Source organism: Podarcis pityusensis (genome assembly GCF_964106645.2).
Source record: "Podarcis pityusensis genome assembly, chromosome: 11".
Classification (NCBI taxonomy): domain Eukaryota; kingdom Metazoa; phylum Chordata; class Lepidosauria; order Squamata; family Lacertidae; genus Podarcis; species Podarcis pityusensis.
This window is the reverse complement of record NC_138036.1, coordinates 370,536-397,917: the sequence shown is the minus strand read 5'-3', so window position 1 is coordinate 397,917 and position 27,382 is coordinate 370,536. Positions and strand designations below refer to the sequence as shown.

The following is a 27,382-nucleotide window of genomic DNA, read 5'->3' as shown; positions in this document are numbered from 1 at the left end:
ATTGGGGCCGCCAAGAGCCTCTCCTCCTCCTGGAATTGATCCAGTCCTCTTCTCAAGCCCTCCAGGTTGTGGTCATCTCTGCCTCCGGTGGGAGGGAGTTCCACAGTTTAGCCAGGCTCCTGTGAACTGGCCTTTTGCTTTCTGGGGTGTCAGGCGGAAGCCTCTGCCTGGAGACATTGAGGACCAAAGGCAGGGCTCTCAGCCTGTGCCCAAGAGGTGCCCGCTGTGCCGGTGGCAGACGGACTCTCCTTCTCTCCCAGGTTGCAGGGTGCCCCCCGTGACTCCCCACGACATCCTCTTGCAGGGACTGATGCTGCGCTCCTCGGAAGCCACCAACTCTGGCGCTCAGGCTGCCCTGGGCTTCCCAGATCAGGTAGTCAAGAGGGGGCCACTGGAGGGGGGTGTTGGAGGGCATCTGTGGGGGATGAGACCCCGGGCAAAGGCCCAGCCTGTCCCCTCTCTGCTCCTGCAGCTGGGCTCCTTCTTTGTGGACTATCCTGACGTGGCCTTTGGCACCATGGGGCAGCTCCTCCAGGACAACTTCCACCTGGGAGATGTGCCAGTCCAGGTGAGTGACCCTCCCTTGTCGCTGCCCAGAGAGTTGGGTCCTGCCCCTCTGGTGTGGGGCAGAGCAAAGGGATGCTGGTGGAGGGAGGAGCCTCCTTCAGGCGGGGAGTTTGTTTGTTTGTTTGTTTCATTGATAGCCCACCTTTTAATACATGGTAATCCCCACAGAACTCTAGCCCAATGGTTGCCATTAATTTGATTTGAACTGATTTTAGAATGAATTGATTTTAGATGCTGTATTATTTTACTGTTGTTAGCCATTCTGAGCCCGGCTTCGGCTGGGGAGGGCGGGATATAAATAAAATATTATTATTAGTATTATTAGTATTATTAGTATTATTATTATTGATTTCCCCCTCCTCTTTTAACCCCCCCAACAATAACGCAGTGAGCTGCGTTGGCCTGGGCCAAGAGGCGCTGACTGGCCTAAGGTTCCTTAGCTTCATGTCCAAATGGGGGATTCGAACCCTGGTCTCTCAGTCTGACACTCTAACCACTAGACTGCAGTGCCGTCGTGACTTGAGGCATGCTTGGTTTCCCCGTTCTCTTCCGTTCCCTCCTGGCTGCCCCTCTCTTCTCCTCCGTCAGGAGGAGCAGTAGCAAGTTCTGCTGTGCATCCTCAAACTCTCCCCTTCCAACAACCCTGCCAGGTAGGCTAGCCTGAAGGGGGGGGAGAGAGACTCTTTCTTGGGGCTTCGTCTGACCCTCTTGGCTGCTTCCATCCCCTGCAGAGGAAAAAGCGGCGCAACGTCTGCCGGGTGAGCCGCCTGCTGAAGCACATCGATGCCCCTGATGCCGTGAGGTGAGTGACTCGCCTTGGTCAGGGGGGGGCGCAAAAGCGGGGCAGGCGGGTCTTGGGGCTGGCGCTCTGGGTTAAACCACAGAGCCTAGGGCTTGCCGATTAGAAGGTCGCAATTCGAATCCCTGCGACGAGGTGAGCTCCCATTGCTCAGTCCCTGCTCCTGCCAACCTAGCAGTTCGAAAGCATGTCAAAGTGCAAGTAGATCAATAGGTACCACTCCGGCGGGAAGGTAAACAGCATTTCCATGCACTGCTCTGGTTCCAAGCGGCTTAGTCATGTTGGCCACATGACCCGGAAGCTGTACGCCGGCTCCCTCGGCCAGTAAAGCAAGATGAGCGCCGCAACCCCAGAGTCATCCATGACTGGACCCAATGATCAGGGGTCCCTTGACCTTTTTAGATCAAGACCACCCCCAGAAACATCATACATGCATCACAGAAAAGGCGGTCTAAAACAGAAATTTGAGTCTTGTTTTTCTCCTGTCCTTGTTTACCTCCTGTCTGCCAGGTTACCTGTTAATGCTCACTTGATTGGATTTCCTGGGGAGCCTGGCCAGTCTTTTGTAATGATAAATACTTAGTTCCTGAGCCAGGTCACAGGCTCACACCCTATTCATATCTTAAATGTGCCCTTAAGACAGGATTTGTGAAGGAAAAGACAATGGGGAGGCTTTTCCATTTTCCTTTGACCTTGCAGAGAAAGCATTTGGTCAGTTTGGGACAGTTTGGGAATCAAAAATGGTTCCAGGTCAGTCTTCCTGTGCTGACCTATGTACGTGCTCGGTTGGCACACTTATGAACATTTAACATATATCTAAGACCTCAAAATTCCTATCCCACCCCACAGCTGCAGCTTCTTTGGGGGCAAGAGCATCATGCGCCTGTGCCGGGACTGGCTCTTTGAGCTGCCCCTGGAGCTGATGGCCGACTGGCTGCACGAGGACCTGGCGGAGCAGTGGAGGCGCCTTTCCTTCGACGAGACCCCAACCGGGGGGGCCTTGGCCTGGCTGCCCAGAGAGGGCAGCGGGGGGCCGTCGTCCAGGGGCCGCCTGGTGTACCCCTCTGGGGAGGCCATGAACCAGGTCTGTATCCTTTTCCGTGGGCAAGAGGCGCTTGGTTGCAGCCAGCTGGCGAGGGAGACCTCTGGGGCTCCGACCTTTCTTATAATAATAAATGATAATAAACTTTTATTTCTACCCCGCCCTTCCCAGTTCAAAAACCGGGCTCAGGGCGACTAACAACAAATTTAAAACACTTAATTATAAAAGCAGCATAAAATATGGTATAAAGACATGAATAACAATAAAATTCAAAAATCAATTAGATAATCCCCAGGGCTAGCTGGCTGAATTGGTCCTACTTGGGACAGTGTGGTGGCCAGGGGAGAATCAGCTGTGGGGTCTCAGAGCAGGTGATCTTCATAAAAGGGGAGAAGGAGGGAAGAGAAGGGAAATAAAAGATCAGGCTGAATTCAAATTAAAGGCCAGGCAGAATAGCTCTGTCTTACAGGCCCTGCGGAAGGAAGTTAAATCCTGCAAGGCCCTAGTCTCCTGGGACAGAGCATTCCACCAGGTCGGAGCCATCACTGAGAAGACCCTGGTGGAGGATAGTCTGACTTCCTTGGGGCCCGGGACTTCTAAACTATGGTTATTCATGGACCTTAAGGTCCTCCGCGGGGCAGACCAGGAGAGGTGATCCTGTAGATACGAGCGTCCTAAGCCACAAAGGGCTTTAAAGGACCAGCACCTTGAACATGACCCTATACTCTTCCGTGAATCTTGCATGTGGGTTTTCTGGGTGATCTCTCCCCACCCCACTTGTCTACCATGTCCCTCCCCCTGCCAGACCTCTCCTTCCTCTCCCTCGAGACCCCCCACCCCCGTACCCCTTCCTTAGCTGCTCCTTCATCAGGCTTCCAAGACGTGGCTCTGAAGCCCACCGCCAGCGGCTCCCTGAGGCCTCGAACCCACGGCCGCCCTGCCCAGTTTGAGCTCAATGGCCGGGTCCAGCAAGTGGCAGCCGCCCAGGTGGACGGCATTGGTGAGTGAGGCGTCTGCCGGAAATCGCTGCCCTTTCTCCCCCAGTATTATTCTGAGGGTGCTAAGCCTGGTCTCTCTGCTCTGCCTCCCCCATGCACAGACTTTGTTGGGGTGCGCTCAGATTATCACTGCGGCGCATGGAAGATGAAGCCGGGAGGAGCCCCTGCCCTGCTCCAGGTGGCTGGCACAGAGACCCCCTGCTCCTCCATCGCAGTCAGGTAAGAGGGAAGCAACGGGGGCTTGGCCCAAATTTAATTTTTTAAAAAACCTGCCCTTGTGATGTGAAGGCAAAGTCTGTTTGGGTTCAGCCTCCTCGACTCTCTGGCCCCTCTTGTTGCGTTCCAGAGACAAGGAAGGATTGGACCCTGATTAATAAAATACACACGAGGCTTGGCCAGCAAAGCTCTGGCCCAGGCCCCTTTTATTAACAAAAGAACTTTTAGCACAGCGCTTGTAAGAACCAATCAGATGTCCTCTGAGCATTTCAAAAACCCCACGTGGGACAAAGTCAGATCAGAGAAATCCTTCTAACAACAAAGAAACTACCGTATTTTTCGCTGTATAGGATGCATTTCCCCCCTCCAAAAATTAAGGGGAAATGTATGTGCGTCCTATGGAGCGAATGCAGGCTCCTTGGCTTCCGCGATAGCAACGCGAAGCCTCTGAAGCGCAGAGGGAGCGCTCCCTCCGCACTCTGGAGGCTTCGCGTTGCTTTCGCTGAAGCCTGGAGAGCGAGAGGCGTCGGTGCGCACCAACCCCTCTTGCTCTCCAGGCTTCAGGGATAGCCACCTGAAGCCTGCGGAGTGCAGCGCGAGTTCCCACTGCACTCCGCAGGCTTCAGGTTCCTTTCGCTGAAGCCAGGAGAACAAGACTCTCCCGGCTTCAGCAGAGAGGGAGAGCTGCGCAGCGCCCCTTCAGCCAAGCGGCAGGAGAAATGGAAGGGGCTCCGTTTCTCCTGCCGCTTCGCTGAAGGGGCTCTGAACAGAGAGTGGGAGAATATAATTTTTTTCTTGTTCTCCCCCTCTAAAACAAGGTGCGTCCTATGGTTCGGGTGCGTCCTATAGAGCAAAAAATACGGTATTTCCTACTTGAGCATGCATACATAGTTCAGAGTAAATAAAATAGGAATCAAGGAGGAATGCGTTTAGCAAACCCTGGAGGTCATAAACAGCAGTAAACAGGAAAGGAAGGACAGGTAGTATTTACCATCTCCTTGTGAACTCTCTTCCTGGCCCTTAAGATCTACCTAAAGATTAACAAACTACATCAAAGTTACATACTATATTTGTGGCTCTGGATGCCTGGTGAAGCAACCGGTCTGTGTTTCAGAATGCTTATACGTGCTTGTCAGGCATAGAAAATGAACAGTAGAGAAGATGGGCAGAGATGCAGAGGCTTGTGGGATTTAATCAGAAATTATTGTCAATGAATCAAGCCCAGTCAAAGCAATGCTTTCATCGCTGGCACAATGGCGTTCTCCATTTTTCATAATTCCTCTTAGCAATCCCACCTGACCCCCACACCTCTCATCAAAGGGGTCTCTTCAGCTTTCCTGGGGCCGTGAGACTGTTCTGTGTGCCCCACCCCAACCACCCCCCCGACCCAATCTGCATGCCCAACACACTGAATTTATCACCCTTTTATCTAAACAAAGAAGTGCCGCGCTGTGAAATTCGTTAAAAGATCAAACTGTTGAATAGAAAAGAGAGAAGTATTGCCAGCCCATAGAGAATCTCTTGGGGAGGGGCGTCTGGGTGCCACCACAGAGAAGGCCCTGCTGCGCTGCGTCCCAGCCAGCCCCCCAACCTCCCGATGGCAGCAGACTCCCTTTTTATGTGTATTGCTAATGCTAACCATTCCTTAAACGTTCTTTATTACTCGTGGTTAACTGATCTTAATTGATGCTTTTAATATTCCTTAGCAGTTTTATTGCAAGCAAGTCTAGTGGGGTAGAAATCTTGCTACCTGAAGATAGAACGGGGCTTGAGAGGCTGCAGTGGGGCAGGCCTGGGGCTGGAGCTAAGTCTGGGGAGGGGGCCGGGGGTCTCTGCTTCCCCTGCTACGCATGATGCCTCTCCTGTCTCCCTTGCAGCCCCCACCTGCCTGGCGAGCTCTCCTTCTGCACCCACGGAGGATCCCTCTATGTCTGGAATGTGGAGACAGGGTGAGCACTTGGGGGGGCTTATAAGAGCCCCCCTCATCTTGTATGCAGATGAAGATGGATGGGGGGGGGGAGAAGACATGCTTGGCCCTGTCTCTGGAGGGGAGGGGGGGCAAAGGGAGGGTTCAAAAGCCCCTGAGGATTACATTTTGGAGTGAGGAAAGGAAAGGAAAGGGAATGAGAAGTTACTTTGGAAACGCTTTCTTCTGATTTCTGCCCCCTTGAAACAGGCAAAACAGAGAATGCTGAAATTCCTTGGGTGACTTTCTCTCCCAATAAACGAAGGGCTGTTTTTTAAAAAATTGTGGAGTTGGAAGGTTCCCCAGGGGTCATCTAGTCCAGCCCCCCCCCCCCCCCGCGCACGACGCAGGAATGTCAGCTAAAGAAGTCCTGGCAGCTGGCCTATTTGACCCCTGTTGAAAAACCTCCAGGGAAAGAGAGTCAAGTGTTGGAGTCGTCAGCGACTCAACCTTCGTATTTGGGGCTTCAGGTTTGAGTATTGTAGGAACCTGGCTATGTACTGAGATGTCCTGGGGGATGCAGTTGTGGACTTCTGATCTGCAGACTCAGAGGCGTGTGAAAGGGAGACCTTCCCCCAAATGCAACGGGGCGAGGCCCATGCCGGCAGCCACCCCGGGCCCAGTCCCAGAAGCCAGCCCCTTCTCCTGCCCCCTTCCTGGAAGATTCAGGATGGATAAAAGGAAGTTACCGTATTTTTCACGCCATAAGACGCACCCGACCATAAGATGCACCTAGTTTTTAGAGGGAGAATGCAAGAAAAAAATATTCTTTAAAGGGAGCGCTGAGCATAGCCTGTATGCATCCCAGGCTCTGCTCAGCGCTCCCTTTCACGAGCCTCACGGAGCGTGTGTGCGGTGCTTGCAGGCTTTTCCCCGAGGAGGGAGAAGGGCTGACCGGCTGTCCTTCTCCCTCCTCGGGGAAAAGCCCCCAAGAGCCACACACACACTCCGTGCGGCTCTTTAAAGGGAGCGCGGCTCTTGGGGGCTTTTTGGGGCATGGGGGAAGGGACTGAGGGGCTAAGCCAGAAGCTAGAACAGCAAGAGGGAGTGCTTTCCCCTTACTTTTTAGAAGGGAAAAAGTGTGTCTTATAGAGCGAAAAATACGGTATTCATGCAGCACATCATTAGACTGTGGAACTCTCTGCCATAGGAGGCAGAGATGGCCACCAACCGGGATGGCTTTAAAAGAGGATCCTGCTGGTGGGTTTCTCACAAACATCTAGTTGGCCCCTCTGAGAACGGGATGCTGGACTGGCCGGATCCAGCAGGCTCTGAATATCCCCCAGAGCTGTGTTGGGCTGGCACCCTGAGGCTGGCATGGAGTGCAGGTGAGCCATACTCTGCCCCCGCTAGAAGAGCTGAGCCAAGCTCCAGTCCGCCATGCCCTCTCCTTCTTGCCAGGCTCCAGCGGCTGCACCAGGACAGCGAGACCCTCTTCTTCCGGGACCCTTCCCCTTGGCGATGGAGCGAGTTTACTGCCCACCCGCGGGTGCTCAGCTTTGCCGACCGTACCGGCCTGGTGGGGATTGACCAGAGGGTGAGACTCCGGGGGGGGGGAGGCGGGGAGAGGAGATGCTGCAAGGGGGCTCCGCACTTCCTGCTGCTGCTGCCCCACCCAAGGCAGGTTCGGGGGACGAGAGAAGCCTCCAGGGTGGCACCAGGGGACCCTGCTCTCCAAGGCTTAGGCTGCTCCTCTGGTTCCCCCAGGTGTCCTCTCAACATCGCGTGGAGCTCTTCAAGGTGGGGGGCGAGGCAGACTGCCAGCGGGGGGAGCGCGTGGTCCTCGCCAAGTACCTGGGCCAGGCTGAGCCCTACCAGCACCTCGTTGCCACGCAGGTGAGTGCCAGGGCTTTCCTCATTCTCCAGAGACGGGCACAGGGGTCCTCTTGAGACTTCCCAAGCTGGAGGGGGGGTGTTCATGAACTTTAAATCAGATCAATTCAATTTAAATCAGATCGATTCAAATCACAATTTAAATCACTAGTCAGTAAGATTTGGTTTAAATCACTAGTCGGTAAGACTTGATTTCAAGCATTTTTTTTACAGAAAGTCTCCTTCTTACTGGTATAATCTTAATATTTACAACCAGATGAAGGTTTCCTTTTTGGAATAATAAAATTTCAGAGTAGTTTTTACAGTTATTTCAAAAATTACTGATTTGGTTGTACTATTAGAAATACATAGACAGAGAATTATGAAATTATTGTGAGGATTAATAAGTTAACTCTATATTTGGACAACTTTTCTGCTGTACTTTATTGGAAGGAGAAAAATAACAACAACAACAACAACAATTGATTATACCTCGACCATCTGGGTGGGTTTCCCCAGCCACTCTGGGCAGCTTCCAACCAAATATTAAAATACAGTAATGCATCAAACATTAAAAGCTTTCCTAAACAGGGCTGCTTTCAGATGTCTTCCCAAAGTCTGGTAGTTGGTTTTCTCTTTGACATCTGGTGGGAGGGCATTCCACAGGGCGGGTGCCACTACCGAGAAGGCCCTCTTCCTGGTTCCCTGTAACGGCTTCTCGCAGTGAGGGAATTGCCAGAAGGCCCTTGGAGCTGGACCTCAGTGTCCGGGTAGAACGATGGGGATGGAGACGCTCCTTCAGGTCTACTGGGCCATTTAGGGCTTTGAAGGTCACCACCAACACTTTGGATTGTGCTCAGAAACGTACTGGGAACTTCCGGGTTGGCGCCTCCAGGCAATGGCGGAGTTCCTCCGATCGGGAGGAATTTGCTCCGTGGAAATTAGGGTCTGACCGCCACGGCGAAGGCGGAGACCCACTGAAATCACAGGCGGGAGAAGCCTGTGAACTTGGGATTCGACTGGCACCCTTTGCGCCTCCCCTACTCACGGGGAAACCCTGATTTGGGGATCGGGAGCGAAGTGGGGTGAGTGGCGCGGTGCTTCGAATTGACTGCTTCTCTCACGGAGTGAAGCCGCATCGCTGTTGCCGGAGAGCGCTGACTTTTTCCTGTGGACAATTGGATTTTAAACAACTACCCGTGAGTAGAACGGAAAATTAGATCCTTAAATTCATTAATTTGGCATTGAAACGGGAAGGTTCTAAACAGGAAGTCCGCCTTCCTTTTTTGTAAACAGATTGAAGCAAAGAAGTTGCAAGTTAAAGCCTTGGAAAGTCTATTTTTGTAAAGGATTAAATCTCCATCGGTTAAAAATATTAAACCCCCTTGGAAGCAGGAGAAGAGGGGGGTAATTTTGGACCTAGTGAGCCTGCAGGAGAGAGTGAAAAACCAAATTACCACTGCTCCGAACCTGGAAAAGGGCTGCCAGAAAGAGTGACGTTTTTTGACAGCTAGCAATAAGAGAAATATATTGTTTCCATTGTACTCATCTGCGTTTAAAAAGTAGGAAAAGAAACTACCTTTATAGTTTAAACTGTGTTTGAAAGGATTGATACAAGTGGAGACTGTTTCCCTCTAGAGGGAGCTTTTGAAACAGTTACAAGAGTGGAGCTGGGGTTTTTCCAGTTGCAAGATAAGAACTGTGTGAAATAGAGATCAACCTTGGACTTTAAGAATGTTGACAGAAGGAGCCTTAGTGACTGTATTATGTAAGATAAGCTATTCGTTGGAACAGCTCCACAAGAAGACGGACGCTATGAATACCAAACTTGAGAACTTGGGACAAAAAGTGACTAATTTGGAACAAAAAGTGACTATTAATGCAGAAATTGTTCAAGATTTGACACAGGAACCTACCTTGACAGGACAAACTGGGGAGAAGACGAAGGAGAATGTTGGTGTTGTTAAACCTAAAATAATACAAGTGGAAGCCCCAGTTTTACAGAGGCAAACTGAGGATTATAAGTGGAGGCCTTTTATGAATGAATATAGAAAAAGTCAGAATTTGAAGATTGGAGCCCTGTTTGGATTGAAGAAGGAAGGTTGGATAGACTCTTTCATGCAGAGATTTACTGACCTTTGGGTCCTGAATTTGGGTCAGGAGGTGATTGGAGTTGTGGGGGCCTTTGGATCTGGGGGAGCCTTGAAACATGATTTGAGATATTGTATGGACACTGGTTTTAGCTGTGGAGAGTTGGTTGGTCTGTCGAGAGGGAATGGGGGCATGGTTGGATCGGGGCCCCCCCAAGACCTGCGCTTCAGCACCCTCAGTATCAAAGAATATGAAGAAAAACTGCAGAAGGGACTTGGAAAAGATTTAAGAGCCTCGGACAGAAGATCTCCAGGTTGATGAACTATATTGTCAGAGTTGCTTCCAGATCCTAGCTCACAGAGGATCACGCTAGCCAGCGATCATTAAATAAAAGTCTTTATTGAGTTACAGTTTCCATTCTCAAGCTGCTGCGTGCAACCCTACGTCTAATGGTTAGATCGGCGAAGCTCCATCTGAGTCTCCGCCCCTTGTACACCAACTTAATATCCTAGCCTTGCTCCACCTTTTCCGCCTGACTGTTCTTCTCTGGGTCCCTCTGCCCCCCGGGGTCTCTTCCTTCCGGGATTCCTCTGACGCTGACGCTGACCCCCCTGACTCTTCTCCCTCCTTTCGGCGGGCTTTAGGACCTGGCTCCCTTTCCGGGCTGCCTACTGCGCCACCTTCCTGTGCATTTGAACTTGTCGCGCGCGCCCAACCTTCCACCTTCCGTCTGACCGTTTCTTCGCTCCCCGATGGAGGTGTGGCCACTCCTGACTCGTGCCCTCCCCCCTGTTGTGAGCTGCCAGCGCTTGATCCCTGGCGCCCTTCCTCTTCCCTGCTCTCTGGCGGTGACGCTGGTCCCGATTTCCAACTGCTCCCCTCTGAGTCCCCTCTGGCTCTATCTTCCTGGGGTGTCCCCCTAGGCTCCCCCCTTGCCCTGGCCACTGGTGCTCCTTTCTGTGAATCTTCTGATTCACTGGAAAGACTCGGAGATCTCGGGTCGTCGTCATCACTCATCTTTTCTTCTGCCTCCTCCCCCTCGCTCTCTGTTTCCTCCCTTGCCCTTGCCTCTGCTCCTGAACCCCTGACATATATGGAATGGACGGAAATGACTGGCAGAATCCGAGACCAGGGAGAAGAGATGGTGGTAGAAGATTGGGAAAGTTTAAAGTTTATATATAGAAATATTGTAAATTTAATGAGTGTTAGAAAATTGTTGGAATGAAATTTTATGGCTTTAGCAGAAATGTTATAAGGAGTTAGGTATAATTAAGTATTTCAGTTTTAATGGAAAATAAGGTACAAAATATGTTAAGATATTCATAATGATAAAAATAGAGAAAGATGGAAAGGAATTGCTGAAACAAGTAATAGAAGTGGAATACAAAAAGGGAGGTGAGAGGAGGTCGATGAAATAAGGGAATGAAAGATAGAGTAATGAAATGGTATGGTATATGTTTTTAAATTGTTGTTCTTTTGCTTTGTTTAGTTTAGTGTGTTAAGGTTGTGTTTTGTATTGTGTATTGTATTGTATTGTATTGTATTGTATTGTATTGTATTTTCTTTCTCTTTTTTTCTTCTTCTCTGCTCTATCTTGGTTTTTTCTTTCTCCTATTTTCTTCTTTCTTCTTTTCTTGTAAGTTTTAAAAGCAATAAAGATTATTTTTTTAAAAAAAACAGAAATGTACTGGGAGCCAATGTAGGTCTTTCAGGACCGGTGTTATATGGTCTTGGCAGCCTCTCCCAGTCCCCAGTCTAGCTGCCGCGTTCTGGATTAGTTGTAGCTTTCGGGTCACCTTCAAAGGTAGCTCCACGTAGAGCGCATTGCAGTAGTCCAAGCGGGAGATAACCAGAGCATGCACCACTCTGGCCAGACAGTCCGTGGGCAGGTTAGGGTCTCATCCTGCGTACCAGATGGAGCTGGGAGACAGCTGCCCTGGACACAGAATTGACCTGCGCCTCCATGAACAGCTGTGAGTCCAAAATGACTCCCAGGCTGCACACCTGCTCCTTTAGGGGCACAGTTACTCCATTCAGGACCAGGGAGTCCTCCACACCAGCCCGCCCCCTGTCCCCCAAAAACAGTACTTCTGTCTTGTCAGGATTCAGCCTCAAACCCTCGGGTCCCTCCCAGCATTCCAGTTTGAGGAGTCTGTGTGCTGTGAATGTTTCTCTCTCCTTCCGCAGTTCTCGGTCTACGTGCTGGACGAACGCTTCCCCCTGGTGCCCGCCCTCAGCTGGGAGCACATGATGCAGCGGCCGCCCATCTACGGCCTCCTCAGCCCGGCCGTCACTCCGCAGCGCAGCCACAAGCTCCTCCTCGGCTCCCACCACGACCAAGAACTCTTGCTGCTGCAGTACACAGGTGGGGGGGGGCGAGGCAGGGGCTGGGGGTGCAGGGAGTGGATCAGAGTACCCCCCCATTGGCATATGCACTTACCGGGGTCTGAGCGGGTGGCGGCTGACCAGAGACCTTGGGGTTGTGGCGGCTAGCACAACAGAGATGCCCAAAAGCCTCTTCTGCCAGGAAGTGGGATGTTGAAAGAAGCAGGAGGATGTTGATGGCTTTAAAAGAGGAGGAGACAAAATTTGGGGCGGGGGGAGGCGGCTCCTGGTGGCTCCTGGCCAGGGTGTCCTGGCGATGCTACTGTGGTCAGCAATGCTTCTAGATCCCAGGCCGTTACCGCATTTTTTGCTCTATAAGACTCACTTTTTCCCTCCTAAAAAGGAAGGGGAAATGTGTGCGTGTCTTATGGAGCAAATGCAGGCTGCGCAGCTACTCCAGAAGCCAGAACAGCGAGAGGGAGCGCTGCGCAGTGATCCCTCTTGCAGTTCTTGCTTCTGGCTTAGCCCCTCAGTCCCTTCCCCCACCTCCCAGAAAAGCCCCAAGAGCCGCGTGGAGTGTGTGTGTGGTGCTTGGGGGCTTTTCCCCAGGAGGGAGAAGGGCAGCCCGTCAGTGATGGGATGCGTACAGGCTCTGCTCAGCGCTCCCTTTAAAGAATATTTTTTTTCTTGCATTCCCCGTCTAAAAAAATAGGTGTGTCTTATGGAGCGAAAAATACAGTATGCTCTTGCACTCCTAAGTAGGACACCATGCGGCACCAAAACTATAGAGCCCCCTCTGGCAAGGTCTGCTGGTGCCCCCCAACTTCAGTGATGCAAGATTGGGTGACCCCCCCTTTCGCCTGATTTTGCTGCTCCAGAGCTTTTCTGGTGGGGTGAATCCTTGGGGGTCGCGAGGGGCCGGCTGCGCTGGGAGACGCGGTTGTGGGTTGGGAGACTGATCCACCTCTTTCCACAGGTGGCGCCGACACCCCTTGCCAGCTCTGGGGCCCCCCACGGAAGGTGCCTTCGATCCTCGAGAGCCTGCCCCACTTCCCTGTGCAAGTGCCCATCTGGCAGGAGGCTCTGCGCCAGCGTCTCGCCCTGCCCACTGCAGGTACGTGGGGGGGGGGGCTTGAGCCAGACTGGAAGCAGCTTAGACACACGCCCTCCCCCAAGTGGTGAGCAAGGGCAGGTGTCCAGACCAGTCCCTTCAAAATCCGACTGAAAGGAGATCCGTCAGAACGTGGCGGGCACAGGGGCCAAGAGGGGACCATGTCCAGGAAAGTGGTGGGAGATATCGCTGAAGAGAGAATTAGCAAGTATGTGGAAGAACAAGCTTTGCTTGAAGCAGAAGCAGCATGGCTTTTGCAAGGGGATTTCCTGTTTCATTAGCCCATGAGAATTCTTTTCAGAGCGTCCACAAGCAAGAGGAGAGAGGTGGCCCCACCAGGGTCAAAAGCTTTCAGGGCTTAGGGCAACTGAAAACCACTGCACAGCTCAGGGAATTACTTTTAATTAGCAATCTACCATTCGGCTTTGAAATGTCGGACTAGTGTAATTTAGCTCTCGAAATGTAGGAGCTGTTTGTTTGTTTTTTAAAAAACATTTTTATTACTTTTCCATTTTTCCCCATTTAAACCTACTTTTGACATCCACTTTATAAATTGCTCATCTGAGCATTGACTTCATGGTTTCCCACTTTATGTCTTTACAGCCTAGCATTTATTAGTTTTCCCTTTTCCCTTATTCCTTCTGTTCTCTGATTTTAAGTAATATGAAAAGGATACATATCATGAACATTACAAGTCTTCTTACAAGCCTACTAGTGTTGTTAATTGCTTACAGTGTTCTTTCAAATATAATATAAATTTACTCCAGTCTCTTTGGAAAGCTTGAGCCGGTTGTTTTCGGATCTTCCCGGTCAGTTTCGCCAAATGTGCAGAGTCCATCATTTTTGCCTGTCTCTCTCCTAACGTTGGTGTCTCTTGCTGTCCCTCAAACATATACATAGAATACTTAATTAAGCATAGATAATGGGTGAGTAAAAATTTGTAAGAAAAATTAAAAGATCAGTTAACACAGCTGTATGGGGGGGGGGCTTCAGAGGTGTGGATCCAACAATATGGGCCTTCAGTTTAGGATTGAATTGTAGCATAGACCATTTTTTGTCGGTTATCTATCACGGCAGCACAAAATCGAGCGACTGAATATGTGACTTCTGGGTGCTCCTGACCCCTTGAAATGAGGGGCCGGACTCTCTGGCCGTGCCCTCTTTCCTCCACCAAGTGGGGCCCCCACTGACGGTTCCCTTCCACCCCCAGGCATCGCAGCTGCCCTTGGTAAGCAGGGCCAGAGTCAGACCCTGCTGGTCTTCCAGCTCTCTGAGGCCGGCGATCTCTTCTACCAGCCCTTGCTCCACCAGGAGGAGGACGACGAGGAGGAGGAAGAAGATGGAGACTCCGAGGGGCCCCAGTCGGCCCCAGAAGCCCCACAGGAGGAAGAGGATGCCCCCCGAGGCCCTGACGAAGCAGCCAGACCGCGCGACGGCTGCCCTCTGCCACCTGCCACGCCCGCAGCACCTATGGCCGCACCCTCCGCTTACCAGCGCTGGATCAGGGCCTTCCGGAAGGCCTGGAAGCGTCTCCCAGAGGCAGCCCAGGGCCGGGCGCGGCTGCCGGCCGTCCTCAGCCAGAGCCGCCTCTTCACTCGCCAGGAGCTGCGGGAGCCGGTCGGGGATCAGGCCCCCTCGAACGGGGAGGCCCGACAGCGCCTGCACCAGGCCATGCGGGAGAAGCGGGCCGTGTGCCCCCAGGAGCCTGCTGGCAGGGCCCCCTCGCCCCCGGGGCTGGAGCAGGAGGGCCCCCCGGGGGAGCTGGGCCAGCGCCTGGCCGCATCCTGGGCCGGCGGCTGGGCCGACTGGTGGCAGGAGAAGCTGGGCGCCACCAAGGCACAGAAGCAGCGGGCGCTGAGGGAGCAGCGGCGGAGGCGCAAGAGGGCGCGGGGCACCCCCAGCCTTTCGGGGAGCTTCACCTCCACCACCAGCTACCAGTCGGACGCCAGCGACTCCTCCTGGTGGGCAGCCAGCAGCCAGACCCCCAGCGAGGCCCCCACCGACTCAGAAAGCCTCTACTCTCTGGCCTCTGCCACCATGAAAGCCCCCAGCCTGGCACCTGAGTCTCGCGTCTCCGTTCCCTGCTCCCCGACTGCTTCCCAGGGCCCCCCGCCCGACTCCCAGGGCCCCCGTGACGCTTCCCAGGGCTCCCCCTCGTCCTCGCAGCTGCTCTCGTCCCAGACCCTCTCCACCCGCGGGATCCCCAAGGAGCGCCGCCAGACCCTCCGCAACTACCTGGCCATCTTTGACGAGCCCGACGAGCCCCCGGCCGAGCTGCCAGCCAGCCAGGCCTCCAGCCGCGGGAGCCAGCGCCCCCTCCCCTCCTCCCAGGGCTCCCAGGGGCCCCGCAAGAGACCCCGCATGGGCTTCTGAGCCCCTCTCCTCCCCGTCAATGGAATAAAGCTGGCTTTCTGCCCAGCTGGGCCTCGTGGATGTCGGACTTGCGCGACGACCGAGCTCCTCCTCCTCCGGTCGAGTCCTTCGAAATCTCCTCCGACAATGATTAACGACCTGAGCCTTTGATGAGGCTCCAAGCACGTTCCCCCATTAGGCAGAGCATCCAGCACGCAGGGAAGGAGCCGAGACAATATGAGCTACATTGCAAAGAGATTTATTCCTAACTACGCAGACAGAAAAGAAATATACATGCTCTCTCTGTGAAAGCAGAGAACCAACTGAACAGCAAAGGAACAGGAAACAGTAACATCACATCCGTCTTCCGTGAGACTTCCAACAGCCTGGAATCTCTGGAATGCAAAACAAGATTCTTGTGACTCCAAGCAACTGCACAGTGGCAACACAAAGAAACCTAACAGTGGCTTCCCACCTCCTCACGGGGGTCTCATCCTGGGGTGGGGGCCTTCCGCCACACACACAGCAGAGTCCTCCTGTCTCCCCACCCCAGTGGGCTGGACCCACAACCTGCCTCTTCTGCCCTTTCCTTTTTTTATATACCGTATATACTCGAGTATAAGCCGACCCAAATATAAGCCGAGGCACCTAATTTTACCACAAAAAACTGGGAAAACTTATTGACTCGAGTATAAGCCGGTTCACCACACCAGAGGCTGGTGGCGGAAGTGGCGGAGGAAGGAGCAGCAGCCCGAAAGGACCCTCACTCGAGTATAAGCCGAGGGGGGCTTTTTCAGCATTAAAAATGTGCTGAAATAGTCAGCTTATACTCGAGTATATACGGTATATAATATTTATTGAGTTTCCATTTTATAATATGTAAAAATATCCTTATTTTTCACATTATTTTTTGTTCATATGAGCTGGTCAACTCCCCTCCTGCCTCGTGGTTACGGCTTAATTCAGGCTTCCTCAACCTCGGCCCACCAAATGTTTTTGGCCTACAACTCCCATGATCCCTAGCTAGCAGGACCAGTCGTCAGGGATGATGGGAATTGTAGTCTCAAAACATCTGGAGGGCCGAGGTTGAGGAAGCTTGGCTTAATTCTTCACTGTATCATCACATTTGTACCTCTTCCTGTTTACATTTCATCCATTTCGATTATCACGTTTTCAAATAAATATAAAAAGGTATGAATCATCAACATTGCAAGTCTTCTTAAGTCAGTCCTGCTGGTGGTGTTAATTCTTTGCAGTTGCCCTTTTGGAAAGCCTGGTCACGGCTGGTTTCGGATTTTGCCAGTCAGCTTCGCCAGTTCTGCCCATTCCATCATCTTGATCTGCCCCTCTTCTTTCGTTGGCAATTCCTGTGGCTTCCATTTTTGGGCCAACCAAGTCCTTGCTGCCCTAGTTGCATACAAATGATTTTATACTGAAATGATTATATAATGTTGTTTTATTTTACTGTTGTTAGCCGCTCTGAGCCCGGCTTTGGCCGGGGAGGGCAGGATATAAATAAAATTTTATTATTTATTATTATTATAAATAATTCCTCTGCCCTTCCCAGCCTTTCCTCCGGGGGGTTGGACTAGATGACCCTGAGGGTCCCTTCCAGCTGTACAGCTCTCTGCTTCTATGGGCTGCTGCCTCCACCTGGCTCTGCCCCTTAACAAAAGCCTTTCAGTTATGGGGCCCGGGGGGGAGGGCTGGTCCACTTAGGGGGCCCCAGAGTGCTGCAAAGGGATGCAGGATTTGACACCCCCTTCAAAGCAGGTCTTTCCAGGGTTGGGGGTTTTGGGGAGCGGCTCCCACCTTCATTTCCTCCCCAGCAACCTCCCCTTCCCGTGGCTTGGGCTGTGTCATGATGGCGCATAAGGAGAGCTGCCGGATCCGGCCCCAGGGGACCCCCCTTCCCTCTCCTTCCCAGTGGCCCTCATCTACAGATAGACTGCTTCTGGAGCTGGAGGTTCCTTAAGGTAGGAAGAGCCTGCTTGCTGGATCAGGACCGGGGGGGGGGCAATAAGTCCAGCCTCCTCTTCTCGCTCCGGCCAGCCAGTTGCCCCAAGGAGGGAGCCCTGCAAGGAGGATCCGAGCCCAGGAACAACCCTCTCCCTTCCTGAGGTTTCCAGGAACTGGAATTTGGAAACATTTCTGCCTCTGAAAGAAACGGGAAGTTTTTAGTGTTTGATATTTTATTGCTTTATTATGAATAATAATAATATTCTGTTGGGAGTCTCCCAGAGTGGCTGGGGAAACCCTGCCAGATGGGTTGGGTATTGACGCGCAGAGTTAATAATGCAGAGTTTTAAAGAATAAGAGCTTTACTGAGTTAAAATAAACTCCATAAACAACATGGTTCCAAACAGTTTGACTGAGATTACATACTGCTCACAACTGAGGCAGACTGACTCTGACTGAAATCTTACAGAGAACACAGAGAAAATGGCTGCTAAGTATAAATATATTATTATTATTATTATTATTATTAGACACAGCAGAGCCACAGTGGCTGGTAGCCCTCGGGAACTCTCTCCTCCACGAAATTCACCATTCCTCTCTTAAAGCCATCCAAGGCCCTCACTGCCTCCAGTGCTGGATTTATAAATAAGCTAAACAAACTCTAGCTTAGGGTCCCACTCTCTTTGGGGCCCCAAAAAAATTAATGGAAGAAAACCCCTGGGTGTACATTTCCAAAATATAAGCTAAAAAACAAATAAAACCTGCATACAGCAACCGTATTTTGTGTTGCGTAGGCTCCTATGATGTAAGTCAAGGGCCCCACCTGCTACTCTGCTCCCCAAAATATCCCTGGTTTGCTCATTTCTATATATAGGAGGCCTCCATTCTGCATGTGCAAATGGCTTGAGATACCTATTAGGTCCATAAATGACAATATAGCATCTATTCAACACAAAAAACAGCGACAATTTGTTGACAAAGGGCAGCTGAACGTATAAAGGGCCCCATGACCTTCAGGAGCTGAGGGCCTCGTCAAACCTCAATCCGGCCCTGCCCTGCCTGCCTCCTGCGCAGGGAGTTCCGCAGGTTAACTCTGCGCCTCCTGCAGAGGCAAACAGTCTGTGAGCACCTAGAAAGGAATGCTGTGATCACCAATAGTCAGCATGGATTTCTGAAAAATAAGTCATGTCAGACTAACCTGATCTCGTTTTTTGACAGAATTACAAGCCTGGTAGATGAAGGGAACGCAGTGGATGTAGCCTACCTTGATTTCAGCAAGGCATTTGACAAGGTGCCCCATGATATTCTTGTAAAGAAGCTGGTAAAATGCGGTCTGGACTATGCTACCACTCAGTGGATTTGTAACTGGCTGACTGACCGAACCCAAAGGGTGCTCATCAATGGTTCCTCTTCATCCTGGAGAAGAGTGACTAGTGGGGTGCCACAGGGTTCTGTCTTGGGCCCGGTCTTATTCAACATCTTTATCAACGACTTGGATGATGGACTCAAGGGCATCCTGATCAAATCTGCAGATGACACCAAACTGGGAGGGGTGGCTAACACCCCAGAGGACAGGATCACACTTCAAAACGACCTTGACAGATTAGAGAACTGGGCCAAAACAAACAAGATGAATTTTAACAGGGAGAAATGTAAAGTATTGCACTTGGGCAAAAAAATGAGAGGCACAAATACAAGATGGGGGACACCTGGCTTGAGAGCAGTGCATGTGAAAAGGATCTAGGAGTCTTGGTTGACCACAAACTTGACATGAGCCAACAGTGTGACGCGGCAGCTAAAAAAGCCAATGCAATTCTGGGCTGCATCAATAGAATCATAGAATCATAGAATCATAGAGTTGGAAGAGACCCCAAGGGCCATCGAGTCCAACCCCCTGCCAAGCAGGAAACACCATCAGAGCACTCCTGACATATGGTTGTCAAGCCTCTGCTTAAAGACCTCCAAAGAAGGAGACTCCACCACACTCCTTGGCAGCAAATTCCACTGTCGAACAGCTCTTACTGTCAGGAAGTTCTTCCTAATGTTTAGGTGGAATCTTCTTTCTTGTAGTTTGGATCCATTGCTCCGTGTCCGCTTCTCTGGAGCAGCAGAAAACAACCTTTCTCCCTCCTCTATGTGACATCCTTTTATATATTGGAACATGGCTATCATATCACCCCTTAACCTCCTCTTCTCCAGGCTAAACATGCCCAGCTCCCTTAGCCGTTCCTCATAAGGCATCGTTTCCAGGCCTTTGACCATTTTGGTTGCCCTCCTCTGGACACGTTCCAGTTTGTCAGTGTCCTTCTTGAACTGTGGTGCCCAGAACTGGACACAGTACTCCAGGTGAGGTCTGACCAGAGCAGAATACAGTGGCACTATTACTTCCCTTGATCTAGATGCTATACTCCAACAGTGTGACGCGGCAGCTAAAAAAGCCAATGCAATTCTGGGCTGCATCAATAGGAGTATAGCATCTAGATCAAGGGAAGTAATAGTGCCACTGTATTCTGCTCTGGTCAGACCTCACCTGGAGTACTGTGTCCAGTTCTGGGCACCACAGTTCAAGAAGGACACTGACAAACTGGAACGTGTCCAGAGGAGGGCAACCAAAATGGTCAAAGGCCTGGAAACGATGCCTTATGAGGAACGGCTAAGGGAGCTGGGCATGTTTAGCCTGGAGAAGAGGAGGTTAAGGGGTGATATGATAGCCATGTTCCAATATATAAAAGGATGTCACATAGAGGAGGGAGAAAGGTTGTTTTCTGCTGCTCCAGAGAAGCGGACACGGAGCAATGGATCCAAACTACAAGAAAGAAGATTCCACCTAAACATTAGGAAGAACTTCCTGACAGTAAGAGCTGTTTGACAGTGGAATTTGCTGCCAAGGAGTGTGGTGGAGTCTCCTTCTTTGGAGGTCTTTAAGCAGAGGCTTGACAACCATATGTCAGGAGTGCTCTGATGGTGTTTCCTGCTTGGCAGGGGGTTGGACTCGATGGCCCTTGTGGTCTCTTCCAACTCTAGGATTCTATGATTCTAAGAGGTCTCGGGCCAGCGAAGGGTTAAGGACGGGGCGGGAGGACCCAGGCGTCCGAGGGGCGGGGCTCCGGCGGCGGCAGCAGAGCGGGCATGGCGGCGGCGGCGGTGGCGCTGGCGCGGGGGGCGCTCCGACGAGGGCTGCTCGGTCGGCTGCAGCAGGTAGGGGGGCGCCGGACGCCTGGGTCCTCCTCCCGCCCCCTCGGGGCTCTCTCTCCTCCCCCCCCGCGCCCCCTGGGTCTCTCCTCCCGGGCGGAGGGGGCACCAAGTCGCCCCATCCCGGCAGCCGGGGGTCCCCGCTGCTCCAGACCGGGGGGGGGGGCGACGTGGGTGGTCTGCCTTTCACTCTCCGCGGGAAGCGTCTCTAACTCTTTCTCTCTCCGCCCCCCCCCCCGAGGGAGACCTGAGCTGCTGCAGCGCCTCCAGCGGCGGACGGGAGGGGGCGCGCACGGGCACGCGCGCGGGGAAGGGGGGCGCGCGAGGCTCATTTGTTGCATCTCTCTCCTGCAAGGAGTTCAAGGCGACCTGGGTGGTCCTCTTCCTCTTCCTCTTCCTCTTCCTCCCCAGTCCATCCTCACAGCAGCCCTGCGAGGTAGGCTCGCTCCTAGCCCGCCCCTCTCGTCCGCACAACAACCCTGCCAGGCAGAGCTGTCAACTTTTCCCCTTTTTTTAAAAAAAATAATTTTTATCAAATTTAATATATAAATTATAGTACAAACCACAAGATTTCATCACCTATACAATCTTTTTTTTGGACTTCCATCAGCACCTCTGATGATCCACCGTTTTCACCACTTCTTATGCATTTCTGAAGCTCATATTGCCTTTAATTATCTTAACTCATCATCCTCCCCTTTATCCATTTTTGCAATACTTCCAATAATTCTCCTCACAAAACTTCTTGCAAACCTACAAACGTGGTCTGATCATCACAGTTACTTTTCAAACAGTCTGTAAATTCACGCCAGTCTTCTGTGAATTTCTGGTCCCGCAGATTTCAAATCCTTCCTGTTAGTTTATCTAATTCCTCATAGTCCATCAATTTCATCCTCCATTCTTCTTTTGTCGGTAATTCTTCTTGCTTCCATTTTTGTGCCAATAATATTCTTGCTGCTGTCATTGCATATAAAAACAACTTACATCCCCCCCCCTTTTTTTAAGGGAAATTCCCGTATTCCAAATAGGACTCCTTGCAAGAAAAGGGAAAAGTTGACAGCTAGGCTACGAGGTGGGCTAGGCTGAGAGGAAGCACCTGCCCCCCCCCAAGTCGCCCCGTCAGCCTCCTGGCCATGGAGGGACCTGCAGCCTGGTCCGGCGCTCTAACCACTAGGCCACTGCTGCCCCAGGCGGAAAAGCAGTTTGGGCTGCGGGGTTCTGGAAGGGGGTCTCGCCCAGCCCCTGTCTGGATGGAGGGTCTTCGGGGAGTGAGCCCCGGCCCTTCTGCATGCAAAGCAGGTGTCCCCCCCCCAAGGACCTCTTAGAGCTGGGAAAGGCTCAGAAAAGGCAACAAAACTACTGTGACAGAGTGGATATGGTTTAAATCAAATCGGTTTAAATCACGATTTAAATCACTAGTCGGTAACTTGGTTTAAATCCTTGACTTGGTTTAAATCACTAGTCGGTAAGACTTGATTTCCATCATTTTTTTACAGAAAGACTCCTTCTTGCTGGTATAATCTTAATATTTACAACCCGATGAAGGTTTCATTTTTGGAATAATAAAATTTCAGAGTAGTTTTTCCAGTTATATCCAAAATTACCGTTTTGGTTGTACTATTAGAAATACAAAGACAGAGAATTATGAAATTATTGTGAGGTTTAATAAGTTAACTGTTTAGATTTGAACAGCTTTTCTGCTGTACTTTATCGGAAGGAGAAAAATAATAATTCCCTTAATAACAATTTATTTAACTAAAACAATAACATTATAGCAAATGTATCCATGTTTGTTAACTGATGTGGTTCAACATTTTTAAAAAACAACAACACAACAACAACCTTAGACTGAGTTTCAACACACATGAAAAACTTAAAACAAATCCTTATTTCCTGATGAATAGCCTTTGGACTATAATGTAATTTAAATAGAAAATCTTTGGAAAGATTTTTCCTTCAAAAGCATTTTATTTTAAAAATCCAATTTAAATTTTGAAAATCCATTTTAAAAAAATCATTTTGATCCATCCTGTGCTGTGCAGAGTGGGAGGGGAGGCTAGACGGAAAGTGTGGGGTGCTCCCCCTCTGCCAGATTGGGAGGGGCTCCGAGGGCTCCCCCTCCAGCCTTCACAGCCCTTAGCAGGAAGGCTTGGCGCTGCCCACCCTCCGGAGACTGGCAAGGCCTTTGCCCATGGCAGCTGATGCCCCCCTGCCCCCCTGTCTGCCTGCAGCCGAGGGCGTTTGTGGCCACCCAAGGGCCCCCCGGCGGGGAGGTGGAGAAGGCCCAGCGAGCGGCCGAGGGGTCTGGCCCCACCATCTTCAGCAAGATCCTGGATGGCTCCATCCCCGCCAACATCATCTACAAGGACGACCAGGTGGGTACTGGGGGGGGGGGGGCAGGATATGGGATGGTGCCAGCCTGGTGTGCCAGAACCATTTTTTCCTCTTTCTCTCTCTCTCTTTGAAATATTTTTTATTGGTTTTTACAAGAAGCAATTTAAAATAATGAAAAGGGGAAAAAACATTTACCATATCCACATATGAGATTCTCTGAATCTTGTGACTTCCCCCCGTCCCCTGCGTGGGTCATTAAAATACATTTTCTACGACTACATATCATTACGTTCTCCACAGTTTTTATCTCTCTAAATTATCCATGTCTTTCGTTTCTTTACAAGTTATTTTATTTTTAATATAATATTTATTAAATTTCCATTTTGAATTAATTAAATACATTCTTATTTTTTCACATTCGTATTTGCTCAAATGAGCTGTTGACCTCCCTCCCTCCCACCTCATGGTTACCCTAATTCTTTTCTATATCATAGCATTTGTACTTTTCCTGTTTATATTTCGTCCATATCAATTCCCATATTTTAAAATAACTACCCTATTTTTCGTCCTATAGGGCGCACTGGCCCATAGGACGCACCTAGTTTTTTTGGAGGGAAATTAAAAAAAAAAAAAAAATCCCCCCCCACCAGCCGTGGGGCTGGGGCGGGGGAAGCCCGAGCTTCCCCCGACCCCAGCCCCCAGAACAGGCTGCTGCCCACAAGCTTTGCGCGCCCGGCGGGACCTCCCGCCGGGCTCCCAAGGCTTGCAGAGAGCTTCCTGAAGCCTGGAGAGTGAGAGGGGTCGGTGCGCACTGACCCCTCTCACTCTCCAGGCTTCAGCGAAAGCCTGCATTCGCCCCATAAGACGCACACACATTTCCCCTTCATTTTTGGAGTTGGGAAAGTGCGTCCTATAGAGCGAAAAATACGGTATGTAAAAACATTCCAAAAAGAGTGGAGTAAATTCATACAATATTTGAAGGACAATTGCAAGCAATTAACAACACTAGTAGGACTGGCTTAAGAAGACTTGTAAAGTTTCTAGTAGATACCTTTTTACAAGTTATTTTTAAAGCCCAGCTCATGTTTTATTTGTTTACAATGGTCTCCTAAATAAGTTATGAATTTTTGCCCATTCTTTTTTAAAGTCTTTATCTTCTTGAATCTTGAGTCTCCCAGTCACTTTTGCCATTTCAGCATAGTCCAGCAGTTTGGTAGAACCATTTTTTTCCAAGTTGCACAGCTTCGCACTCTGAACATTCAAAAAATACTAATACTAATACTAATACTAATTAGTACCCAGCCAGTTGGGTGGGATATAAATAATAAATTATTATACTAATACTAATAATACTAATAATATCTTTATACCCAGCCCATCTGGCTGGGTTTCCCCAGCCACTCTGGGTGGCTTCCAACAAAAGATTAAAAATACATTAATGTCCCTCTGGGGTCAGGCAGAGGAGGCCTGGCACCGGGCACTTGAGGGTCGTGGGCACCCCCTCCCTCCCGCCCACGGGGCTCCTGATTCTGCCCCCTCCCTTCTCTGCAGTGCGTGGCCTTCCGAGACGTGGCCCCCCAGGCCCCGGTGCACTTCCTGGTGATCCCCCGGCGCCCCATCCCCCGCATCAGCCGCGTGGCAGAGAGCGATGCCCAGGTGAGCGAGGGCAAGACTGAGGGCACCCCGGTTCTGCCCCGAGGGGGGTGGGCCAGCCCTGCTCTAAGGGGGGAGGGGGGAGAGGATCAATAGGGAGCTGGTTTCGGAGATCCGGGGGGGGGGACCAGAAACCCTCAGCCGTGGCACAGAAGTGAGAGGGCAGCTGTCTTGGAAATGATGGTTTCATTAAGGAGGAATGCCAGGTCATCCCAAAGGAGCCTGAGGGTTCTAGTCCTCATTGGAATCTCAAATTACTTGTAACAATCTCTATTATGGCCATATTCCACACGGAGCAGTAAAAAGCGTCCCGGGTGAGGTGCTTTTTCTCTCACTTGTGCCCTTTCTTTCCCATTTGTGGAAACTTCACATGTAGTTTCCTTGGGGCAGGGACCTGCCGTTGCAATTTATTTCCTTACGCTTCTGCCAAACGTCACTGGCACCAAGGGCCAGTGCTGGATTTACCTATAAGCTAAATAGCTATAGCTTAGGACCCCTCTCTCTTGGGGGCCCCCAAAAAATTTAAAGGAAAAAAACCTGGATGACCCTTTACAAAATATAAGATAAAAAACAAATAAAATAAAACCTACATCCAGCAACAGTGTTTTGTGTTGTGCAGGCTCCTGTGATGTAAGTTATGGCCCCCGCCTGCTAGCCTGCTCCCTAAAATATCGCTGCTTTGCTCATTTCTATATTTCACTATTAATATACTTCTTAGTTGTGTTTCAGTTCAACAATTACTTTGATAAAATGCTTATTTTGGTATGTGCAAATGGCCTATTAGGTCCTTAAATTACCATATAGCATATATTCAACAAACCTAACTCTGGCCCTGCCAAGGGCACATTATAAACGCTCCAATTTGCCCAAAGCCCTTTCGTCCCTTATTGGAGGACTCTTTATTTGAGGCTCCCCGTCTGTGGAATGCTCTCCCCAGGGAAGTTCGCCTGGTGCCTTCATTGTACACCTTTAGGCGCCAGGCAAAAATGTTCCTTTTTAAGCAGGCCTTTGGTTGATCCGATTTACATCTTATGCCCTTTTAAAATGTGTTTTTTGGTCGGAGGGGGAAGCTATTGGGTTGTTGTTTTTATTTTTTATGTATTTTGTGGTTTTATATCTTGATTTTATTCTGTGAAACGCCCTGAGACCTCAGGGTACAGAGCAGTATATAAATTCAATAAATAAAAAGAATAGAGAATAAGAATTTATGTGGTTACAATATTTTTTTTAAGTGGAATGTATATAGAGAATACTTTTTAAAAAATATTGTAACGACATAAATTCTGTGCCAGGTTTGGATGGATTTTCTGCAACTATTGGGTGATAGTTACAGAGCCAAAACGATGATTATTTAGGAGAGATGAATCTTAGTGCGCAGTGAAAGGAAACTTAGGAACCACAGTGAGGAGATCGGAAGTCATACTAGAATTAGTGAAGAATTAATTCAGTTCTGGATGTCCGAAGTGTAAACTCTTTTTCGGATTACTTTTGGTTGAATACTACATATGTGATGTGTTTTTCTTTGTTGCACTATGTTTTTTCTTTTAAAACCAACCAAGTATATACAGTGGTACCTCAGGTTACATACGCTTCAGGTTACAGACTCCGCTAACCCTGAAATAGTACCTCGGGTTAAGAACTTTGCTTCAGGATGAGAACAGAAATCGCGTGGCAGCAGTGGGAGGCCCCATTAGCTAAAGTGGTACCTCAGGTTAAGAACATTTTCAGGTTAAGAACGGACCTCCGGAACGAATTAAGTTCTTAACCCGAGGTACCACTGTACTGTAGATATATAGAGATACATACAGTCGTACCTGGGTTGAATGTGCTTCAGGTTGAGCACTTTCGGGTTGCACTCCGCAGCAACCCGGAAGTAATGGAGCACATTACTTCCAGGTTTCGCAGCTCGCGCATGTGCAGACGGTCAAAATGACATCACGCGCATGCGCGGAAGCGGCAAAACGCAGCATATGCAGACGCGCAGTCGCGTCTTACGTTCCATTCAGGATGCGAATGGGGCTCCAGAACAGATCCCGTTCGCATCCCAAGGTACCACTGTATAGATAGAGATAGAGATATAAAATAAAAATCAATAAGTAATGAGAATAAGAATCTGCCTGCAATGCAGAGGGTGGGTGGGGGTCCCGCCTGGCCCTGTGGGTCTCAGAGCCACCCCTTGACCCCTTCCCCTCCCCTGTCCCCAGCTCCTGGGCCACCTGCTGCTGGTGGCCAGCAAGACAGCGAAGGCCGAGGGCCTGGAGGACGGCTACCGGGTGGGTGAGTAGGAGCCCAGAACACCAGCCCCCTGCCCCCACCCCGCGAAACCCTGCCCCTCTGCCCTGGGTTAGAGAGGGGGTTTGGTCCGCCCTGGAGGCTGGCGGGAATCCTGTAGATATCCCTCTGGGTGAAGACTCTCTGGGCCATCACCCTCCCGTGACCCCAGGATGCCTGAGCCCCCTTGGAGTCCGGGAAGGGGCGCTGTGCCCCTCTGAATGCCTCTTGAGGGGGGCACCATCCCCCTGGAACAACCCTCGCTGGCAGCCCCAGCCGCCCTCCTCCTTTGACCTGGGCGACCACTGCATGCTGCCCTCTCTGCACAGCAGCCCTGCGAGGTAGACCAGGCGCAGAGAGAGGGCCTGGCTTTCCTGCCCCCCAAGTCGCCCCTCTGGAGCCAGATTGTGGGGCCCTCTCCCTCCTCCTGGGCTGGGGCCCTTGCCTTGGGGCCCTGGGGCCCTTCTCCCCTGCGCTCTCCCTGCCGCGTCAGAGACCCCCTGCCAATTATGCTTCTGCCCTTTCTTCTCTTCCAGTGATCAACGACGGGAAGCAGGGGGCCCAGTCCGTCTACCACCTCCACCTCCACGTTCTGGGCGGGCGTCAGATGGGCTGGCCCCCCGGCTGAGCCCGCAGCCCCTCAGCTGGGCCACAAGGGAGCCACCCTGGAATAAACGCAACAGCAGCCCTGGGA

At 50.9% G+C, this 27,382-nt stretch overlaps 2 protein-coding genes and 1 long non-coding RNA gene across 4 annotated transcripts in view; 2 read left to right on the top strand and 1 right to left on the bottom strand.

Annotated features, from left to right (window-relative positions):
- The window catches only part of TAF1C (TATA-box binding protein associated factor, RNA polymerase I subunit C), a 17,431-nt gene extending 947 nt beyond the window's left edge, over nt 1–16,484 (top strand). Inside the window, exons 3-14 of one of the 2 annotated variants that reach the window (XM_080973446.1) lie at nt 261–373; nt 473–568; nt 1,299–1,369; nt 2,216–2,454; nt 3,280–3,408; nt 3,508–3,625; nt 5,500–5,571; nt 6,990–7,125; nt 7,296–7,424; nt 11,679–11,856; nt 12,793–12,930; nt 14,138–16,484. In XM_080973446.1, coding sequence (XP_080829572.1) covers nt 261–373; nt 473–568; nt 1,299–1,369; nt 2,216–2,454; nt 3,280–3,408; nt 3,508–3,625; nt 5,500–5,571; nt 6,990–7,125; nt 7,296–7,424; nt 11,679–11,856; nt 12,793–12,930; nt 14,138–15,300 — 2,582 coding nt within the window. In that variant the 3' untranslated portion in view covers nt 15,301–16,484. The remainder of the gene's footprint in view (nt 1–260; nt 374–472; nt 569–1,298; nt 1,370–2,215; nt 2,455–3,279; nt 3,409–3,507; nt 3,626–5,499; nt 5,572–6,989; nt 7,126–7,295; nt 7,425–11,678; nt 11,857–12,792; nt 12,931–14,137) is intronic. The other variant, XM_080973447.1, reaches the window with a different exon arrangement.
- On the bottom strand, nt 15,518–20,656 carry LOC308458809. Its single transcript, XR_013977688.1, has 2 exons — nt 20,585–20,656; nt 15,518–17,430 (listed from the first exon to the last, which is right to left on the bottom strand). It is a non-coding gene; the product is annotated as an uncharacterized lncRNA (long non-coding RNA).
- Nucleotides 20,338–27,382, top strand: HINT2 (histidine triad nucleotide binding protein 2). Its single transcript, XM_080973699.1, has 5 exons — nt 20,338–20,436; nt 22,662–22,805; nt 24,316–24,420; nt 26,622–26,694; nt 27,225–27,382. The coding sequence occupies exons 1-5, from the start codon at nt 20,368–20,370 to the stop codon at nt 27,314–27,316; spliced, it is 483 nt and encodes a 160-aa protein (XP_080829825.1). The 5' UTR covers nt 20,338–20,367; the 3' UTR covers nt 27,317–27,382.